The sequence below is a fragment of the Pagrus major genome, chromosome 6 (genome assembly GCF_040436345.1).
Source record: "Pagrus major chromosome 6, Pma_NU_1.0".
NCBI lineage: Eukaryota > Metazoa > Chordata > Actinopteri > Spariformes > Sparidae > Pagrus > Pagrus major.
Genome location: NC_133220.1, coordinates 11,579,326 through 11,597,117, shown reverse-complemented (window position 1 = coordinate 11,597,117; position 17,792 = coordinate 11,579,326). Strand labels below are relative to the sequence as shown.

At 40.1% G+C, this 17,792-nt stretch overlaps 1 protein-coding gene across 2 annotated transcripts in view; it reads left to right on the top strand.

The window, feature by feature from the left end:
- Positions 1-17,792, top strand: part of slc12a5a (solute carrier family 12 member 5a) — a 152,748-nt gene that overhangs the window by 114,610 nt on the left and 20,346 nt on the right. For both annotated transcript variants that reach the window (XM_073468366.1, XM_073468365.1), the window contains exon 4: positions 9,382-9,528. In XM_073468366.1, coding sequence (XP_073324467.1) covers positions 9,382-9,528 — 147 coding nt within the window. The remainder of the gene's footprint in view (positions 1-9,381; positions 9,529-17,792) is intronic.

Genomic DNA, 17,792 nt, shown 5'->3' with positions numbered 1-17,792 from the left:
AGTGACTGGTTCATCCACAGCCGGTCATGGAGGCTGATGTTCGCTGGCCTCTCCTGTTCGCTGTCTGTTTAATAATTCAGCACACCTGAGCAGAAACACATTTGCCCTATCAGCTCCTGTTTGGCCAGCAGAGCGTGGCGATGGCGTTACAAGCTCCCAGTCTGCCTCCCTCTCTGTCATTTGCCTCCCCTCTCCTCACCCTCCCTCTGCCTCATCTGCTCCACTTCATGCCTCTGTCTCTTCCTCCAAAACTTAGTGTGCTCCTCTCCTCTCCTCTCCTCTCCTCTCCTCTCCTCTCCTCTCCTCTCCTCTCCTCTCCTCTCCTCTCCTCTCCTCTCCTCTCCTCTCCTCTCCTCTCCTCTCCTCTCCTCTCATTTCTTTCCTTGCCCTCTCATTTCTTTATTTCCTCCTCCTCTCCCTAAATCTCCTTTTCTATCCTCTCCTCTCTTGTTTCACTCTCTCCTCTCCTTTCCTTGCCTCTCATCTCTTTCCTCCTCCTCTCCTCTCCTCCCATCTCCTCTGTTTTGTTTCTATGGTCTCCTTACGTTTTGTTTATTCTCCTTGTCTTGTGTCCTCTGTCTTTTCCTCCTCTCCTCCCTCCTAGACTCCTAGATGCATTGGTGTAATTCCACTAGATCAAACATTTCATGATGTTGAACTCAGTAATGTGATCCCACCATAATCTTTGCATATTGCAATCAGCTGGCCTCCAACAACAGATTCAGCTCTGATAAGGAATGAATAAGCATTGGACCAGAGGGTTTTCAATGTGCAGTAGATTCTGGTCCTGCTTGAGAGGATTTTTAAAAAATCCTGTAAGAAGTGATTTAGAAGACGACACTGGTTCTGCCAGCCTAAGCAGGTTGGCAGGGTGTCCCAGAGCCTGAGGGCCTGGACGTTTCCTTTCCTCTCCTTGCAACTTCTTTCAGATGTATGTGGCCTCCCCCCATTCCTCCCCCTACTCCTCTGCCCTCTTTCATTTCAGCTCCCCTGCAGCTACTGTAGCCGAGGATGTGAAGTTGTTTTCACCTTCCTCGTTTTAACTCTTCTCTCCTCCAAACTCTGATGTGTAGCAGGGAGAAAGTGCTACTTTGCTAGCCTCAGCAGTTCAGGTGATGTCCACAGAAGGGTCAGAATATAACTGCGGGGGGTATGAGAGAAGAGAAGGGAGGGAAAATAATGATCAATACAGTTTATGCCAAATAATATACAGTTTGAAACGACAGTCTTCAAGGTAGGTATAAAAGATTTTTAGGAAGGAAGTGTTTTGGAATAAAAAACAAGTCTTTAAAGGTTCTGTATATGAGATTTTAACCTAAATATAGCAGCAAACAACTTTTTGCTAGGTGTAATAGCATCATGACCAGAGAATGAAGCCACTCCTCCTATGTGTGTGTTGTGATCCAAGCTTCACTGTTCTTTGTTTTGGTGGCCGGGCTGGCCACGTGTGCATGTTAATGCACATTAGTTACCTGCTACAGGCTGCTAAAAGCCTTCAACTTAACTCAGAGCTGGTTTTTCCTCTTCTGGGCATCTAAGTAAGTTACACAACTTTACAGGCTAGAGTAGCCATGGTAGCTAATTAGCTGTTACCAATGCTATGAATTTGTTTTGCGTATGTTGAAATGGCGAGATGTTGCTGAATGTTGTATATAACATCTTTATTACAAACCAGCAAAAATCGGTTGTATCACCTCATGTGAGAATTTTCTCTCAGGTTAAGGTTTGGTTAAGTTTATACTACTAAAACTAATGAGTAATGATCAGGAAGGATTTAAAGACGTTGCCACTGAACCAGGGGTGTTGTAATATAGCGATATTCACAATAACTGATATTGATATTGTGTTAATAATACACATATGAAAATATCATCTGTATAATCCAGCGAAGATGCTCGGCTTTGTGCATCTTTTGTTTATGAGGCCATCTGGTTGCCTTTTCACAAGTAATTGAGTAGGTGATAGTAATTGTTCTTTTTGTACACTTTTTTATTTTATTTTGCAGACTCTCTCTCCACCTCCATACACTTATTTTGAGTGTAAGTTATTAGCCAAAATAAGAGACAAAATAGGCGAGACTCTAAATCTCTAGATGACGTGCTGCTCATGCAGAGTGTTTTCCAGGGCATTAGAGGATCTGCAACAGTAAAACAACCTCACATTGTTTACATTGAGAGGACTGTAATTACAACCACAAGAACTCTCTCGTCAGGAAAGCTTAAACTTAGATTTTGAAAAACACAAAATCAGTGCGGTTGCAGATCTCAGTGGATCCTGATGAATGGAGAGGCTGGAGAGACTGAGCCTGGTGAGGGGCTAGTGGTGAGTGGTAGGGCAGCAGGAGGCAGCTGAATCTGAAGTAGGTGCCACGGCAGATGCATCGAAAGGTCCTGTTGTGCATCTAACACACCTGAGCCATCCATTCAGTGGGCTGACTGCACTTCCCAGGGGGGTCAGGGTGCAGCTGTTCCTTCCTAGTTCAGTGGTGCCACACTGGCCTACCTGTGGCTCTGCAGCAGTGAGTGTTGCCTTTGCTCGCGGTGGCCCGCTCTCCGGGGAAATCACTCTGCCGGCTCCCAGCCCATTAAACAGACACTCATTCTGCCCTTGTGTGTGTGTGTGTGTGTGTGTTTCAGAGCAGGCGCTGGTCGGGACTGCAGTCCTCGTCCACAAATGAACAAATGAAACACCAATTGAATGAAAATAGAAAAGCGACACTTTCAATAAACGGCCGGCCTTTTTCCCCCCAATAGGGTCCTTGAATCAATGCATACACAAGCGTTTCATCTGTTTTAGGCATTTTCTCAATATAGAGTCATTAGATGCATCCATTAGATCACCAGATATTATCATCTTGGTGGCTGTTTACCAAACCCACAGAGGTGTTTTATCATGTTCAGGTTCTCAGACTCGGTGTAAGCCCTCTCACTATCTATTATCTGTGTCTGTACATCTTATGTAACACCCAGGATTTCTAGCAGACAAACACTGTGTTTCAAAGCCCGCCTATTGTTGAATCTGGATTATAATTTATCACTCAGCTGTGAGCTGCCGCAGACACAGCAGCCAACATACGAGGCCTGCTTGATTGTGGCTCTCCATTGTGTGGGAGAGCAGGCGGGGAAAATGGCATTTTGCAGTCTGGAGAGGGTTATTGCCTACTTTGGTTATGTTGCTCTCCTGTGGAGTGTTGTGGCGCGTAAACACCTTTGTGCTGTAATACTGAACAGTATTTACACACGTTTTAGGGCCGATTAGTGTAATCTGTAATCATTATTTTCAGATGCCTTTTCCAAGTCTACAGATATATATGAAACAATCAGGGGTGAAAGATGCACAGATGTTATCTTTTTTGGATCCTGCCATCTAACCTCAACGTACTATTTAAATTTACAAAGCATTACTTTTATCTTTTCTATTTTTGACTCTTTCTCTTTCTCTGTTTTCATCTGTTGAAATGATTTATTCATAAGATTCGGCCAAATAAAGGAACACGTCACCTTTTTGACTTTAAAACAAAGTCATTGTTTCAGAGATCCATTTTAATTAGAATCACCCACCTTGAAAGGACCATCATCCTCTTGAAGGTGTTACGTCTGCTATTGTACACCACAGTATGTAAATGCTCACAGGTTTTCCTCTAATAACTTACTTGTTGTTACAAACTGACCTCAAACCGCTTTCTGCTGCAGCAGCAGTTTTGAAGCCGAACAACAAAGTGCTGATTGCAGGGGAACCTTTCTACCTGCAACCCCAGACTGCTAATGTACATTACACACAGAGTCCCTGAAGGACCTGTCAATGGAAACTCCGTCTTTTTTTTTAATTACAGCAGTGCTACTGGGTGGTCTGGGAGACATGAAAAAGAAATAATTTTGGAGGTGAAAAAAGGTGAAAGCATGTTTGGTCACTTTCAGATTAGATGAGAACCAATTAAATTATGAGAGATGCTGCGATTGCGAAATTCTGGGTCGATACAGACGTTTAAAAACACAATTTGGCCGATATGCAGTGAGGTCACATATCGTCTTTGCTGCCAGACGATAATATCATCTATCTCGATATTTGGGCAGGACAATATCGTGATATAAAATTGTGGATATCGCTCAAGCCTAATCCTGACTTCTACTATTTTTCTGACCAGTAGTCTCAACTGCCATTTCCCATGGTAGCATGGCTGCACAGAGGGAGCAAAAAATACTCATATAATGCAAATGTCGTTTTAAACATAGAATCCCATTCAGGGTTTCAGTATTCATTAAAAAAAAACTTTATTAAGATCCTTGACAAGCAGATGATGAAAAATCCTCTTCGCCACACACTGAAGGGCACAGTCACAGTGAGTCACAAGCTCATTTGCATAGCTTAGACAACAGACAAACTGTGCACATGATTATCATATAGCGGGGGAGGTGACAGAGATGGACGAGGTTTGTTCTCCTGTGGAGGCCTCGATGTGGATCTTTGATTAAAGCACAATGAGGCTGAAGGTTGAGAGGTTCCCTGCTGCGAGGATTAAGATGTAGAAGAGGCAAGGTGGTAGGTTTCATGTCAGCTCTCCTGTGGAGAAACTATATGCACATGTGATAAATGCATCGTCACTCAGGATGCTAATTTAAGCAATTTCTTTAGTTGATAGTTGGCTGCCTTAACAATTGATTATCAGGTTAGCATTAATAATGTGTGATATTTGTTGGATGTTTTTCCAAACAAAACAAACTGTTTCACCCACTGACTTGCAAAATCAGAGCAAGCTATACAAGAAATAAAAATAACGGATACAGTAAACACCTAGTTACTTGAATGATAAACTAAATAACACAAAGTGACAACTTTATTTTAATTGCAGAGCTCCTGTCTGTCGCTAAAATCCAGCCCATATTGAGGCTACTAAATGGCTCAAACATAATAATATCAGCCTATTTGTATTTATTAAATCACATCAACTACTTGTATCAAACACATTATCTCATACCAGTCTTTTGTATTTTATCTTGATATATTTGAAAACCAAGAATTTGTAATTTGTACAAAGATACTACAGTGTTGAGATGTTAAAATGGGGATATATAAGGTACAGTTTGAAATTTTAAATAGATATGACACCTGATCCATTCTTTTTTTCTCAGTTTTTCTGACAGATGGTGCAGACTACATGTTTATAGCTAACTGCCTGAGTACATACATGTCATGCTACTGCATATCATGTTGCATTACTGTCATAATCAAGTGAAGATGTAGCACAATAAGTGATGCCGTATATGTGCACATACCACATGATATGATATGATATGAGATGAGATGATATGATATGATATGATATGATATGATATGATATGATATGATATAGGATAGGATATGATATGATTCAATTTGACATGTTCATAAACCATTTGCCGCTCTTCACAGCCAGGTTTCCAAAGTGATAAGCTCGCTAATTACAGTTCTGAGTGTGAGCTCTTGCTCTGTTGTTTATCTGAAGGAAATTAGAAGATAATTATATTTGCTGGTCCTGTTTGGACTTGCTCTCTCTCTCTCTCTGCTTCTCTCTCCTGCTCTCTCCTCTCCGCCCGGCAAACAGTGCATTATTAATGCTGGAAAGCGAGCCTCTCCAAACAAATCACATACTGTAGCATCACACACAATATTATTCATTTGATGTCAGCCACTTGTCAGGATGATTTGATTAAAAGTCTGGTTTATGAATTCTGCATCTGCTGTCGCTTTCCAGTGCAGGGCTGCGTTTGAACTCCTCCATCTTGTGTAGTGTCCATCCTGTTAGAGTGAAGCACTTTTAAAGAAATATATTAGTAGCCCTCACTGAGTGTTAGAGGTACTTTCTAAAGCAAATCATTATTTTATGATGAATTCTGGAGACATAAGACAAGATAAAAGCTTTCTGACTGATATTAGACTTTGAGCTTGATGTCAATATTTGACAGTTTCAAGAGTCTGCAATAGGCTTTTTTCACATAAATGTAAAAGTTAATTTAATTAGATTTGGCTTTTAAAGAATTGTGACCATGAGCAGAACCAAAAAAATTTGACAAATTACTTCATGCAGACACTGTTTATACAACCCTATTGCCAAAAGAAATGTTGGCAATTTAAGTTTGTGCAAGCCATGGATATCTTGAAACTTTACATTTCTTTAAGTTACGTCTTTGCATTTCTTTAGGTTCAGTTTTATATTTTCTGTCTAAATAATGATGTGCTTTTGATCTGATTAGGTGTGGGCACAAAAACCAGGTTAAGGAACGAATCGTGTTTTGGCTTAAAATACCAAAACCTGGCTTCACATGTCCCAAAGTCTTGTCAAAAATATCTGGTTATTGTTATCACAAACACAGCTGGAAATTGTCCCAAGGTCTCCTTAAAAATACCCAGTGGTGCATTGTTGAAAATGCTAAAACACATGGTCCCTAGTTAAAAAATATCTCGTGAATGATAGAAACAAAACAGCCACTCGGGTCTCTCAAAGCAGTGACATTCTGTGTTGTTATTGACTCGCGGTCTTGCTAGACATTTTAACAATCTTACTGAGTTTGTTCTTGTTAGCTACAGACAAAGAAAAATAGCAGGCACTGAAGCAGGAAGTTAAAACACTCTACACAGGCATCCATCCAAGACACAACTCAGAACAATATCTAAAAAATGTACAATTTAGTAGTTCAACAATATTCTAAAAAAAAGCGTTTGGTAGACCGAACTGAAATAACACAACAAACAGCTTGACTAAGTAACACAGATGCTAATCCTTATTTTGCTGAAACTGCTCATATGAGATGAATTCTTGTCGTCCGGCTCCATTTTGTTTCCAATCTGAGGAATAAACACCGCTTTTTGTGACAAATCCTCACTTGTAATAACATCTTAACTGACATAAACCACAGCTAATCAGCTTTCTATTCATCCTGTTTGTCTGCATTTAAGCGCAGAGATGCAGCATCTGTGATGTAATGATGTGACAGTTAAGGTCTGTGCTCTCGCTTGGTAAAATGGGTCATGGCTTGATATCGGCATAATTACCCTTCATTGGCCGAGCTGTCCTTGAGCAGGAAATGAATATTTCTCTATTATGTACAGGGTCAGCTGATGTGTCCTTCAGATTTAATACATGCCATCACGTTGGTGCACACACGCACATGCATAAACGGTACACAAATAAATAGGTGCGTACAAACACACACTCCTTAAAACCTTCAGGAAAAGAAAACAGCTATTAATCAACGTGAAGTGCGATAAAATACATCTTCAGTCTCAAAGTGTCAGTAATTGCCTTCGATGGATCGGCCTTGAAGCTGATTCTGGTTCTGTATGGGGACGTTCAGAGCAGCTCTCTCTTTGTCCACTGATCCACACCAGGGACAGCACTGCAGCAAAAACAACGAGAACAAATCCACTGCAAGGAGCCTGAAAAGAAATAGAATAATATCCATCCATCCATTGAGAAGATTGGTCCCTCTGCTGCCTCCTGATCTCAGAGTTTTCTTTGTTTTCTTGACTCGAAAGGAAGTATTGTTCTGAAGATCAACAAAGGATTTACAGAAAGCAATATGGAAAACCCTGAAATTATAAAACAGCTATTAAAAGGTGCAATTTGTCAGATGATGTAGATGGAGGCGACAGAATCATTTAAGTTTTTAGATAATGAAATAACTTGCAAGGTCAAAATTCATATTAGGAAGAACAATAACAAGGAGAGAAACAAAGAATCTGTTAACACTGACATTATTCTGTAGAAAAAGCACGTTAGCAATAAATAAAAAATGAAAACTTCAGTAATGTTGCAACAGCAGCTACTTCAATCCCTGAGCACCATATTAAAATTACAAATTGGGCCTTTGAAAGTAACAATCTGTGAAGTCCTACAAGTAAATGTCTGTTTTGCCTCGATGGCACTGTGGCCATCTGTAGACTGTATTGTCTCTGTGTTCTGTTTTCTTTTCACGTCACCCTCTGAGGGGAAAAAAAGGCAAAGAAACTACAAGCAAATATGCACACTGTGACTCCCAGCATGCACGGCTGCTGTGTTGACTTTCATTGATTCACTTAGACGGCCAAAGTGAAGCAGGAGTCATTCAGCGAGTGCTGCACATCTGGTGTGTCAGGCGAATAAACGAGTGATTCTAAGCTAAGCATTTACCTCCTGTGGTCTGATAGCCGTCAGAGATTCAACATTAAGGGGAGACGCGACAGGTGAAAACATTGTGTTTTCATAACACGTCTTCTTACAGAGAAGCGAGAGGGAAACATCCAAAATACATGTTCATGGTCATATCTTGGCCTATAAGCTAACATTTTTACCTGTTCACAATACCTGTTCACCTGTTCATGTGTTTTACAATACATGTCTTTAAGTTTTTTTTGTTTTGTTTTTTTTTTATTCTCATACTCTGAACCAGAAATCTCAACTTCAGCAACACTTACAGACACCAACCTTTACAGTTATATGCCTTTCTATAACCTAAAGGACTTTACAGAGGGGTTTGTTCATGTCTCATTCATAGCCCGATTTGTGTAACATTTTATTCCTAAAAAAATGTGATGTGTCTTGTGACGTCTGCTGTTTGAAGTACTTTCTGATTGATGAGTGATAAAAAAGAAATATCTGAAATTCCCTTCTGTATAAAGCTGCAACTCTTATATGTCAACAAAATAAAAAATATTTTGAACTTCTATCCAATGTTCAGATTTCTCTTCTGGAAATGTAGCAACTGAAATGAAACAATGCCTTATTTGCATATCAAAGGGAAATTCAGAAACTCAGAATTGTAATATTTACAATATTAATAAGGTAATAATACAAACTCAGAAATATGTATTATTTCCATAGCTGAATACATAAACCTTCCTTTGAGGAAAATAAGGTCCCCAGAACACTGTTTAAAGCCTCAAGGGTGGCAGGGTCCGCCACATATAAACAGAGTATGAAACTGTGTTGTCCTTTTTAAGGTCAGTTTGAATATGCAGTTTATCCAGTCATGAAAGGAAGATTTTACTCTTCTGATTAAAATTTCTTCCCAAAAATGACATTTTAAACACTTTTAAACAAAATTATCAGAAAATATCAGAAAACTTGTATTTTGTGGAAAAAAACAAAAAACACAGTCCCAATGTAAGTAATCAACTAGGAAAGTTTAATGGTGATACCTATTTTTGTTTTTTGTTTTTTTTCCCCTTATTCACGTGTAGTGTTTCTCTTTAAAACTACATTTTAATCCTCAAATGCATCAAAACTACAAGAAAAAAAAAAGTTGTTACAGTGCAGGCAAAATAACAAGCTATGTCTGGGAAATGCAAATAAAGCTTATTTATTAACCTCTTTCATCCATGAAATCTTAACAAGTTTGAATAACCTCTCTCCTCATCCTCTTCCAGGCCCCCCAGCTCGGCACTCTGATGGGTGTCTACCTGCCATGCATCCAGAACATCTTCGGTGTGATCCTCTTCCTCAGGATGACCTGGCTGGTGGGAATCGGAGGTGTCATCGGGACTTTCATCATCGTCTTCATGTGCTGTGCCACAGTGAGTGTGTTACCTACCTTTATTTTAGCCCACCGGTCGCAGCACACTGTCGCTGACCTGGTTTATCCTGAATTCAGACGGGCACACATTTAAAAGTGTCAATAAATTGGATGGAAGCATATTACTGCGTACATGGCAGCAGAGAGAGGACGGGGTAATGAGCTGTGCAGCAGTAAAAGATACCAGATGTTCACCATTATTACCTTCACTGAGGGCAGTGGAGATTGAAGAATGAAGAGAGGGGTTGGGTAGTCTAGCATGAAAATTGAATGTATCATTCATACTACAGCTTTCACTTTAATACTGAATCTTCTGCTGGTTTGGGCCATCGTGCGCAATGCTGCAAATCAATGAGCAGCATTTTTATAACTCTTTTAGGAATGTGATGAAGTACCTTGATATATGAGATGTTTCTTTCGCTGGATTAGCCAAAAACCCACATTCCCATCTGGTAATTTTACCCGTAAATGGTTCCATAAATTTTCCCCATCTTGAAATATGTAGATATGGTAGTAAACGCTACATATAACGTAACATCCTACATGAGATTAACTCTGGGCTGTAATTCTCTTCTCTCCCACCTCCTCTGTGGAGTATAAAAAACACCTGAGCACAAAGTCAGCATTCCTAATTAGTTTGTCCAACTTCCTCCTGTTTAAAGCTTAGATTTAAAGGATAAGTTCACCCAAAAATAAAAATGCAGTCATTATTTATTTACTCTCATGCCGATGAAAGTTGGATAAAGTTTTGTATCCCACAAAAACATTTCTAGAGCTTCACAGCAAAACAGCACACAAAACACACAAAATGGCTCCATACAGCTCGCATTGCACCCTGTCTAAAGTGGGTGCACAAGCTCGACCATGCATCAAGGGGGTAAATATTTTTGGGATCCCAAGGCTTCCGGAGACTTGGATTGTATGGATCTGCTAGTCAGTGAGGTTATGTAAAGTTTGGAGAGAGAAATAAGGGGACATTAAATACCCCAACACAATTGCAAGTGGTTTTCTGCAAACCACGGATATGTTGAAACTTTACACACAGCAAAGGGCCACAGGTGGGAATCAAAACTGGGCCGCTGCTGAGGACTCAGCCTCCACACATGGACTGCACGCTCAGATGAGCTACCAGGGTGCCCTGGTTTTGGTCGTTTGATGTGATTTGTTGACAACAAGAAGAAAACAGAATCAGAACATCCCCAGACACATCACATCTGAATCATCCATATACACACACACGACTGCAGAAGATACAATTCCAAACCCACATCGTCATCATCATCATCATCATCATCATCATCATCATCATCATCATCATCATCATCATCATCATCATCATCATCATCATCATCATAGGTTCATCACTGCCTGAGATGTGGACCAACATGTGACAAGCACTGCAGCCTCTTCGCACATTAACATAGTTAAGAGTTTTAGAGCTTAATTTCCTTTGGGAAATAACAACTATTTTTACTTTAATGATTCGTAATATTGATCCTGCTTCCAACCCAACAAATTTCAAGGGGAGAAGTTTTGACGTTTGTCTTATTTTAGCCAGTTTGATCATACTGGACATGTGGCTGTAACTGCAGTCACATGACATTAGCTGTGAAGGCTATCTTCAGAGATTTTGTACCACACAAGCTTCCATTTGAGGTATGCAGGGAAGGGAACGAAGGAAGCGGCCGCTCTTTCATTGCTCCAGTTGTACTTTAAAGATTCATCATTCGATCTGTGAAAAGAACAAAATGGATGATGACACACTGTGATGTTCCCTGGTTCCCATTAATGTCAGCGCCACGGAGCTGTCATGTGTCAGAGTGACTTTGGTGCTGGACTGACACCGTGTCGTGGCCTTCAGACTCGAATTACAAAAGACAGTGTCCCACAGGATTGGCAGCGTTGCTGTCAGTGATCTGAGTGGCTGTTACAAGCTGATTGTGTTTGACTTGTTTGATGCATGTGATTGTCAGGGAACATATAATGTGGCTCCTAACTGAACGCCCTACATTTTATCCATTCGGGAGAAAATAGTTATTATGTATGTTTATGTTGTCGTACAGGGCAGCTTAATTCAAACTGTGCCGTCTATCAGCCTGTCAGGGTTGTGTGTCTCTTCTCTGGTTTGCAGTGTGCGTTATAGCAGGACTGTATGTTGGCATGTCTGTGTGTTTGTGCAGCCTAGATTCTCCTCTAGCACAGAGTGTATTTATAGAACAACCCCCTCAAATCCCAACCATAGCAAAGTTGCCTGCACAGACACACAGGCAATATGCTTCCCAATAATGTTCTCTGTGACAGTAAAGACAGCGCTTTGAAACGGCACACTGGAAGAGAGCAGTATGTCGTTTTTTTGACTGTTTTAAATATTGTACTCATTGGAAAACTGACATGAGATGTTACTGTTGTACAGGCATTTTTCTGGAAGAGGGTCAAAAAAATTAAATCGAGGACAGAGTACAGAAATCTACCGCAATGATTGATTTTAAATGTTCTTACATGAAACGATGAGTCGATTATCCAAATAGTTGTCGATTATTTTGACGGCAAAGTTATTAATCGTTGCAGCTCCAGAGACGTTTAACCCAGTTTAATTGTTTATATGTTTATTTTCTAATCAGGAATATATTCTGTTTTATACTAAAGATAGCTTCAGAAATTGTGCAGTGTGTTAAAAAAAAGAGAAGAAGCAGATCAAAGCTGGCTCACACTTAAAAGGAAGCCATGCAACACACACACACAAACACACACACACACACTATGCTAAATCTCTCATGCTCACACACTGTAATGTCGTTACATGTCATATACCGGAGAATTCAACCTCTTATACATCCATTCTGTTCCTCAGTGCTTCTCTCGCTCATTCTTTTCTCACCATTTCTGTCTTTCTCACACACACACGCCCTCGTTTCTTATCAGTCACACCGTGCTCATTGCAGAGCCCCGGGGCGATAAGCCTGAGCGTGAACGGTGTGTGAGAAACCCCCACCTCTCTCCTCTTGAGCTCCTTACATAACACATAACCACCCAGTCCTCCAGGGGTTGCCAGCAACACACCACAAGAGTGTGTGTGTGCATGTGTGTGTGTGTGTGTGTGTGTGTGTGCATACATGTATATAGTGATCTCCACCTTAGTGAAATCCACAGGACTTGAAGTGGGAAGGAATCACGCGTGCTGTAAGGCTCGATGATAAACAGCGTGACCCCATGTTTTATTCACGTGAATGCATGATGGGATATCACTGACAGAGCACTTTTCATTAGATGCTCAATCACAGCAGCACATATCTGTCCACGCTGTTATTTTTCCGTCACGCTGCATTTTGACAGAATATTAACGAGCCACCGAACCATTATTATACGAGGAATGTGCCGGCGTGAGGAACAGCTCTGACACGTTATTCCATTAACCATGAAATTATACACACAAGCATGTAAAACGTCAGTGTGTGACTGCAGACGGTGTTCTCCAAGCCGGTATATTCAAACATGTGGTGCGTGTGTGTATTTTTAGCCCGGATAATGAATGCAGGCTTGTCAGTGAGATAAAATGAGGTTTAATATTCTCGATGGAAAGTCATCTGTTGTTTGGCCCTCCTCATTACTTCCAGGTCTTGAATCCAAATGCTGCGAGGGGAAGGGTGGTCTGCCCTCTGTCGTGACTCATTTAAATGCTAAGGATGCTTTTCTCCCCTCATCCCTTTCATTTTTTACTCTCATCTCTCTCGCTTCCTCAATTTCTCCAACCCTTTTTTCATTTTACTGTCTCATTATTTCCCCTCTCTCTTCTCCTCTCCTCTCTTTTGCTTCCTCTGCCTCTCTCTCCCTCTCTTTCCACCTACAGTCCAATTTTTGTCCCGCTTCGCCACCTCTTTTCTTCTCCCGCTCACGCAGCTGCATCTCGTCCTCCTGTGCTCAGATCCCCGACGTCAGTCGGAAAGTAAAAATCACCTCCGTCACCTTCGCCTGACATGTTTGCCTTCTACCATTCACTGGGGATTTCAAGTGATAAACAACACACTGAAAATAGAAAATCGACCGTACCATTGTATGTGAATTGATGAAGTTGTACTTGACAAACTATTCTGCATTTGTGTAATGAAGCGTGCTAATTAAGCTCGCTCTCAGGGCAGCGCGAAAAACTCCATTCCTGTCAAAACCAATTTCTGCTCAACTGCGGAGGTCGATTAAAGGCCAAATCAGAGTTTGTCTGTAGCTTTGGGAAGTAACAGACCTAAAGTGTCCTCTGCAGTCAGTGTCGCGGGTAAATCAGCGCGAAGACATTTCTTCAAAACGAAAATTAGCTTCTTCATCAAATACATTCCTCGGGCTCAGCCCGTAATCCTGATGGCTTAGCAATTAATCAAGTTTCACTAGCATTCACACTGCCTTGGAAGGAAATCGCCCCTTTTGTCTGATATGTAAGCTGTCTACTGTTGTACCACATACGAACAAGACAGATGGCGAGGCGGCATAATCTGGCGTTTTCTACTGGCACGCGTGGAGGCCAGAAGGCATGTGGGTGCATGTGACTTTGGAGGTAAAGGCGCTCACAGAGGCTCCATAGTGTTAGCAATCCAGAGTACGGTGTACATCAGGCAAACTCTGAAACCTTCACAGTTTTAGGTTACCTGTACTGCCTGAAAGTGGGACGATAAAAACAGGCCACAGGCTCTGGGTCAGTGGGAAAAAAAGATGCTGCTCATCCTGCAGAACTCCGCTGCCTCCAGTGTCAGTCCACCAATCAGCTGCTGATTCACACACGAGGTCATCGGGTGAAGTAGTTGGGCTTTTTGGCTATCAATCATCTGACCAGGGAAAATAAGATGCAAAAAGAAGAAAATGTTGGTCTTAAATTGTAGATATTTAATCCACAACATCTGCTCTGAGGACACATCAGGTTCATTTACATGACTAAACTATTTTGTATTTACTCCGAGTCCAAAATTTGCAGGTCAGTCTAAGTCATCTTTTGTGTTCCTGACAGCAGCCGATTGATGACATTTGTTAACGTCTCTGTCTGCAGTGACGCCCGGAGGGTCATGTGCAACAAAAGTAGGACAGTGCTAAAAGTAAAGGTAAAGTGACCACAGAGGATTTCACTTTAAAAAAAGAGCTTGAAAATGACAGACAGAGCATGAGGAACTAACCAGAGGACAGAAGTGAAATTACCAATCTCGCCAGAGACAAAATGCTTGAATGAGTTTCTAAAGGTCACCGTATCCTGTCTGGAGCTTGTTATGATCCAGACAGAAGCACGTCTTGTAGACATTGTTAACACTGGAAAAAAAATGGTAAATCTGATTAATGGGTAGTGATGATATCCATCCAAAGCTATCTCATGAAAGGGATAAATAGTTACTGTAGCTGCACCTGTCAAACCGCACATACATGTGCATCATACGTGGTTATTTATGTTTTTAAAGACAAAATCAAGGCTTTTGGGAAAATGACTCGTTTCTACTCATAGTTTTGTTGTTTCTTACAATTACTGTAATATCTATAATTCAGAGCTATGTATTAAATCTAATGTACAGTACATCAACCATATTTAACTGTACTATTAAGTCTTAATCCTATAAATCCATGTACAGTTGTGGTGTGGTGATTCACTGACTCAGTATGCGATGGAGTACCTCTGCATGGCTGCTTCCCACATCAGATAAAACACTTAAACAATTACTGTCTTATCTGCTGTGGTGGGAGAGGAGCTTGTGGCCTCATTATGACCAGATTAGAGAGAGGAACAGAGCCCAGTCCCACTCAGTCTTCACTCCTGATCGTCAGTCCATCGGGCCCTCAGGTGACACTAACCACATTACAGCCTTCATAGAGCCAGACGCAATGATAGTCCGACATAACCGGCTGGGACTCACCAGACTCCCATGAAACGTCTCACACTCTCTGTTGCTTTTATTAATGCTCTATGATAAAATAATGTTCGTAACAGGGAAAATGTTGTGATTTCATTCTTGAGCACCACAGCAATGTCCACATACTAATAGTTAAATATAGGATAGGAAAAATAACCATTATTATTCATCATTGTTATTAATAATTGTAGTAGTAGTACAACAGTAGTTATGGTTTTATGACATTTATGAGTGCAAAGCACTTAGCATCAAACACATTAAGCCACTGAATTCATAATAGAGCCTGAGAGATGCTGGATTTTTTAAAGCCAACACTTACATCAGTGTGTTTAAAAAATAAGAACAACATAAAAATAAGAATTACATTTAAGGATATTAAAGATTAGACATACAGGCATATCTTTAAAGTTAACTCTTGCACGCTGCCAATATAATGGTTTTTGTCCAAATAACTGTATGAATAATAAAATTCCTCTCAGTCTCAGCTGCACTTTGTTCTCTGCTATTTATTCAATTTTATCATGCTGACAAGCTAAACTAAGATCCTACAGAGCCAGGCTAGCTGGTTCCAGTCATTGAAAAAGAAATAAGAAATAACCTTTTATAAAGTCACTTGTTTTTTGTTTGATTACATTTATTTCACTTAATATCACTTATAATACACACGAAATTTATCATCACAACTTTTTGAACAGGTTAAAAAAAATTAGCCAATAATATCATTATTAGACAGGCACTAATACTTAACTAATACCTTGACATGGCTTCAAGTCAGTCTCACAGAGTTGCTAGCATGGCTGTAGACTTAAACTCTGTTTTTTTTCCCTTTTTGTATCCTTGTTTATCTTTTATTATTTAGATGTATTAGACATATTGATTGTAAACTTTGTTTGGTAAACTGACATATAATAGTCAACTTCACTGGAAATTGAATGTAATGAAATCAAATGGAAATGTAATGAAATTAAGCCAAAACTGAACTAAAACTAAACTAAACTGAGATAAACTTTATTTTGAGCGTTAAAAACTTATACTACTGTTACTAATTACAATTATTAGATGTATCCGTCAGGCTCTGATTAATAATCTGATAAGATGAAAAGTAGATTTGAACTTCATAATGTGACGTATGTTTAACTTTTTTAGATTGACAGCATACAGTAGCTGTTTATCATAGTTGACATTTTAACAACCTGGCTCGTACCACTGTTGCTGTGGCTGTGAATGTAAAAAATGTGATACAAATATTTTTTTGTATTGCTGTTGTATTATTTACAAATCCAATACTGAAACACTCACACACACTAACAGCTGTATCAAAATACAATGGACTATAAAAAGTTGTATTTTAAACATTGAAACAGTGACTAAAACAATAAATGCATTAGCAAACAGGCACAGTGACATTGGAAAAATAGTATTACAGCAGTGAGGCAGTATTTACAGAGAAGTAATAAAGAGGCAAATAAAACTAAAAGCTGTTTTAGGAGGTGACACTGATTTTTTTTATTTTTTTTTTTTAACAGCCTGCTCTCACTTCTCCTCCTCATGCTTCTTCCTCTCTCCGTCGCTCTCTTTCATGTGCAGACGATGTGAAAAGACACTCAGAAATTCAACAATAGCGTTTGAAAGAATGATGAAATCTTAATGCTGTCTTTGTACTGTCACACACGATATCTCTCTCTCCATTTCTCACTTTGTCTTTTTTTATTTTTCTGGCCTGCACTTCCACTCGCTGCGTTCGTCTCTGCCTCTCTTCCTCTGCAGGGCAGTGAAGGCCGGCTGTTTGTGTTGCAGGCAACTGGTGCTCTCCATTCTAGCATGCCCTTACATTTCTTCTGGTGTTTTTCTCCCTCTCCACACCAGAGCTACATTAGAGTTGTCATTGGCTGTCTGAATGTGCTCTGACAGCTGTTGACAAGCCCAGTGGCATTATTGTTTATCTAATCAACAACCATGCCGCTTTAGCATTTAACACTGAGGTACATCTGTGTTGTCCTTACATAAACTCCATCACAGGCTGTTTTGATATAATATACCACAGGCCTGACACTGTTATGATGGACATCACTGGGAAGAAATGAGAATCTAGAAAGTTAACTTCGGACTAACTTTTACTAAATGGCAGAAGTCAAAATATTAAAACAGTGGATGGTTCTTAGCCGTGCTAGCGTCACTGATCTACATATTACAATGTCTGTGGTTGGTGGTCCACTTTAGACTGAAATGTGTCAACGACGATTGAGTGGATTGTTATAAAATTGTGGTACATGAGGACAAATCTCAATGACTTTAAGTGATCTTTTAACTTTTTCTTTGGCACCACCAGCAGGTCAAAGTCTTTACTTATTGAGTGAAAAACTCCTCCCATTTATTTGCTTGAATTAGC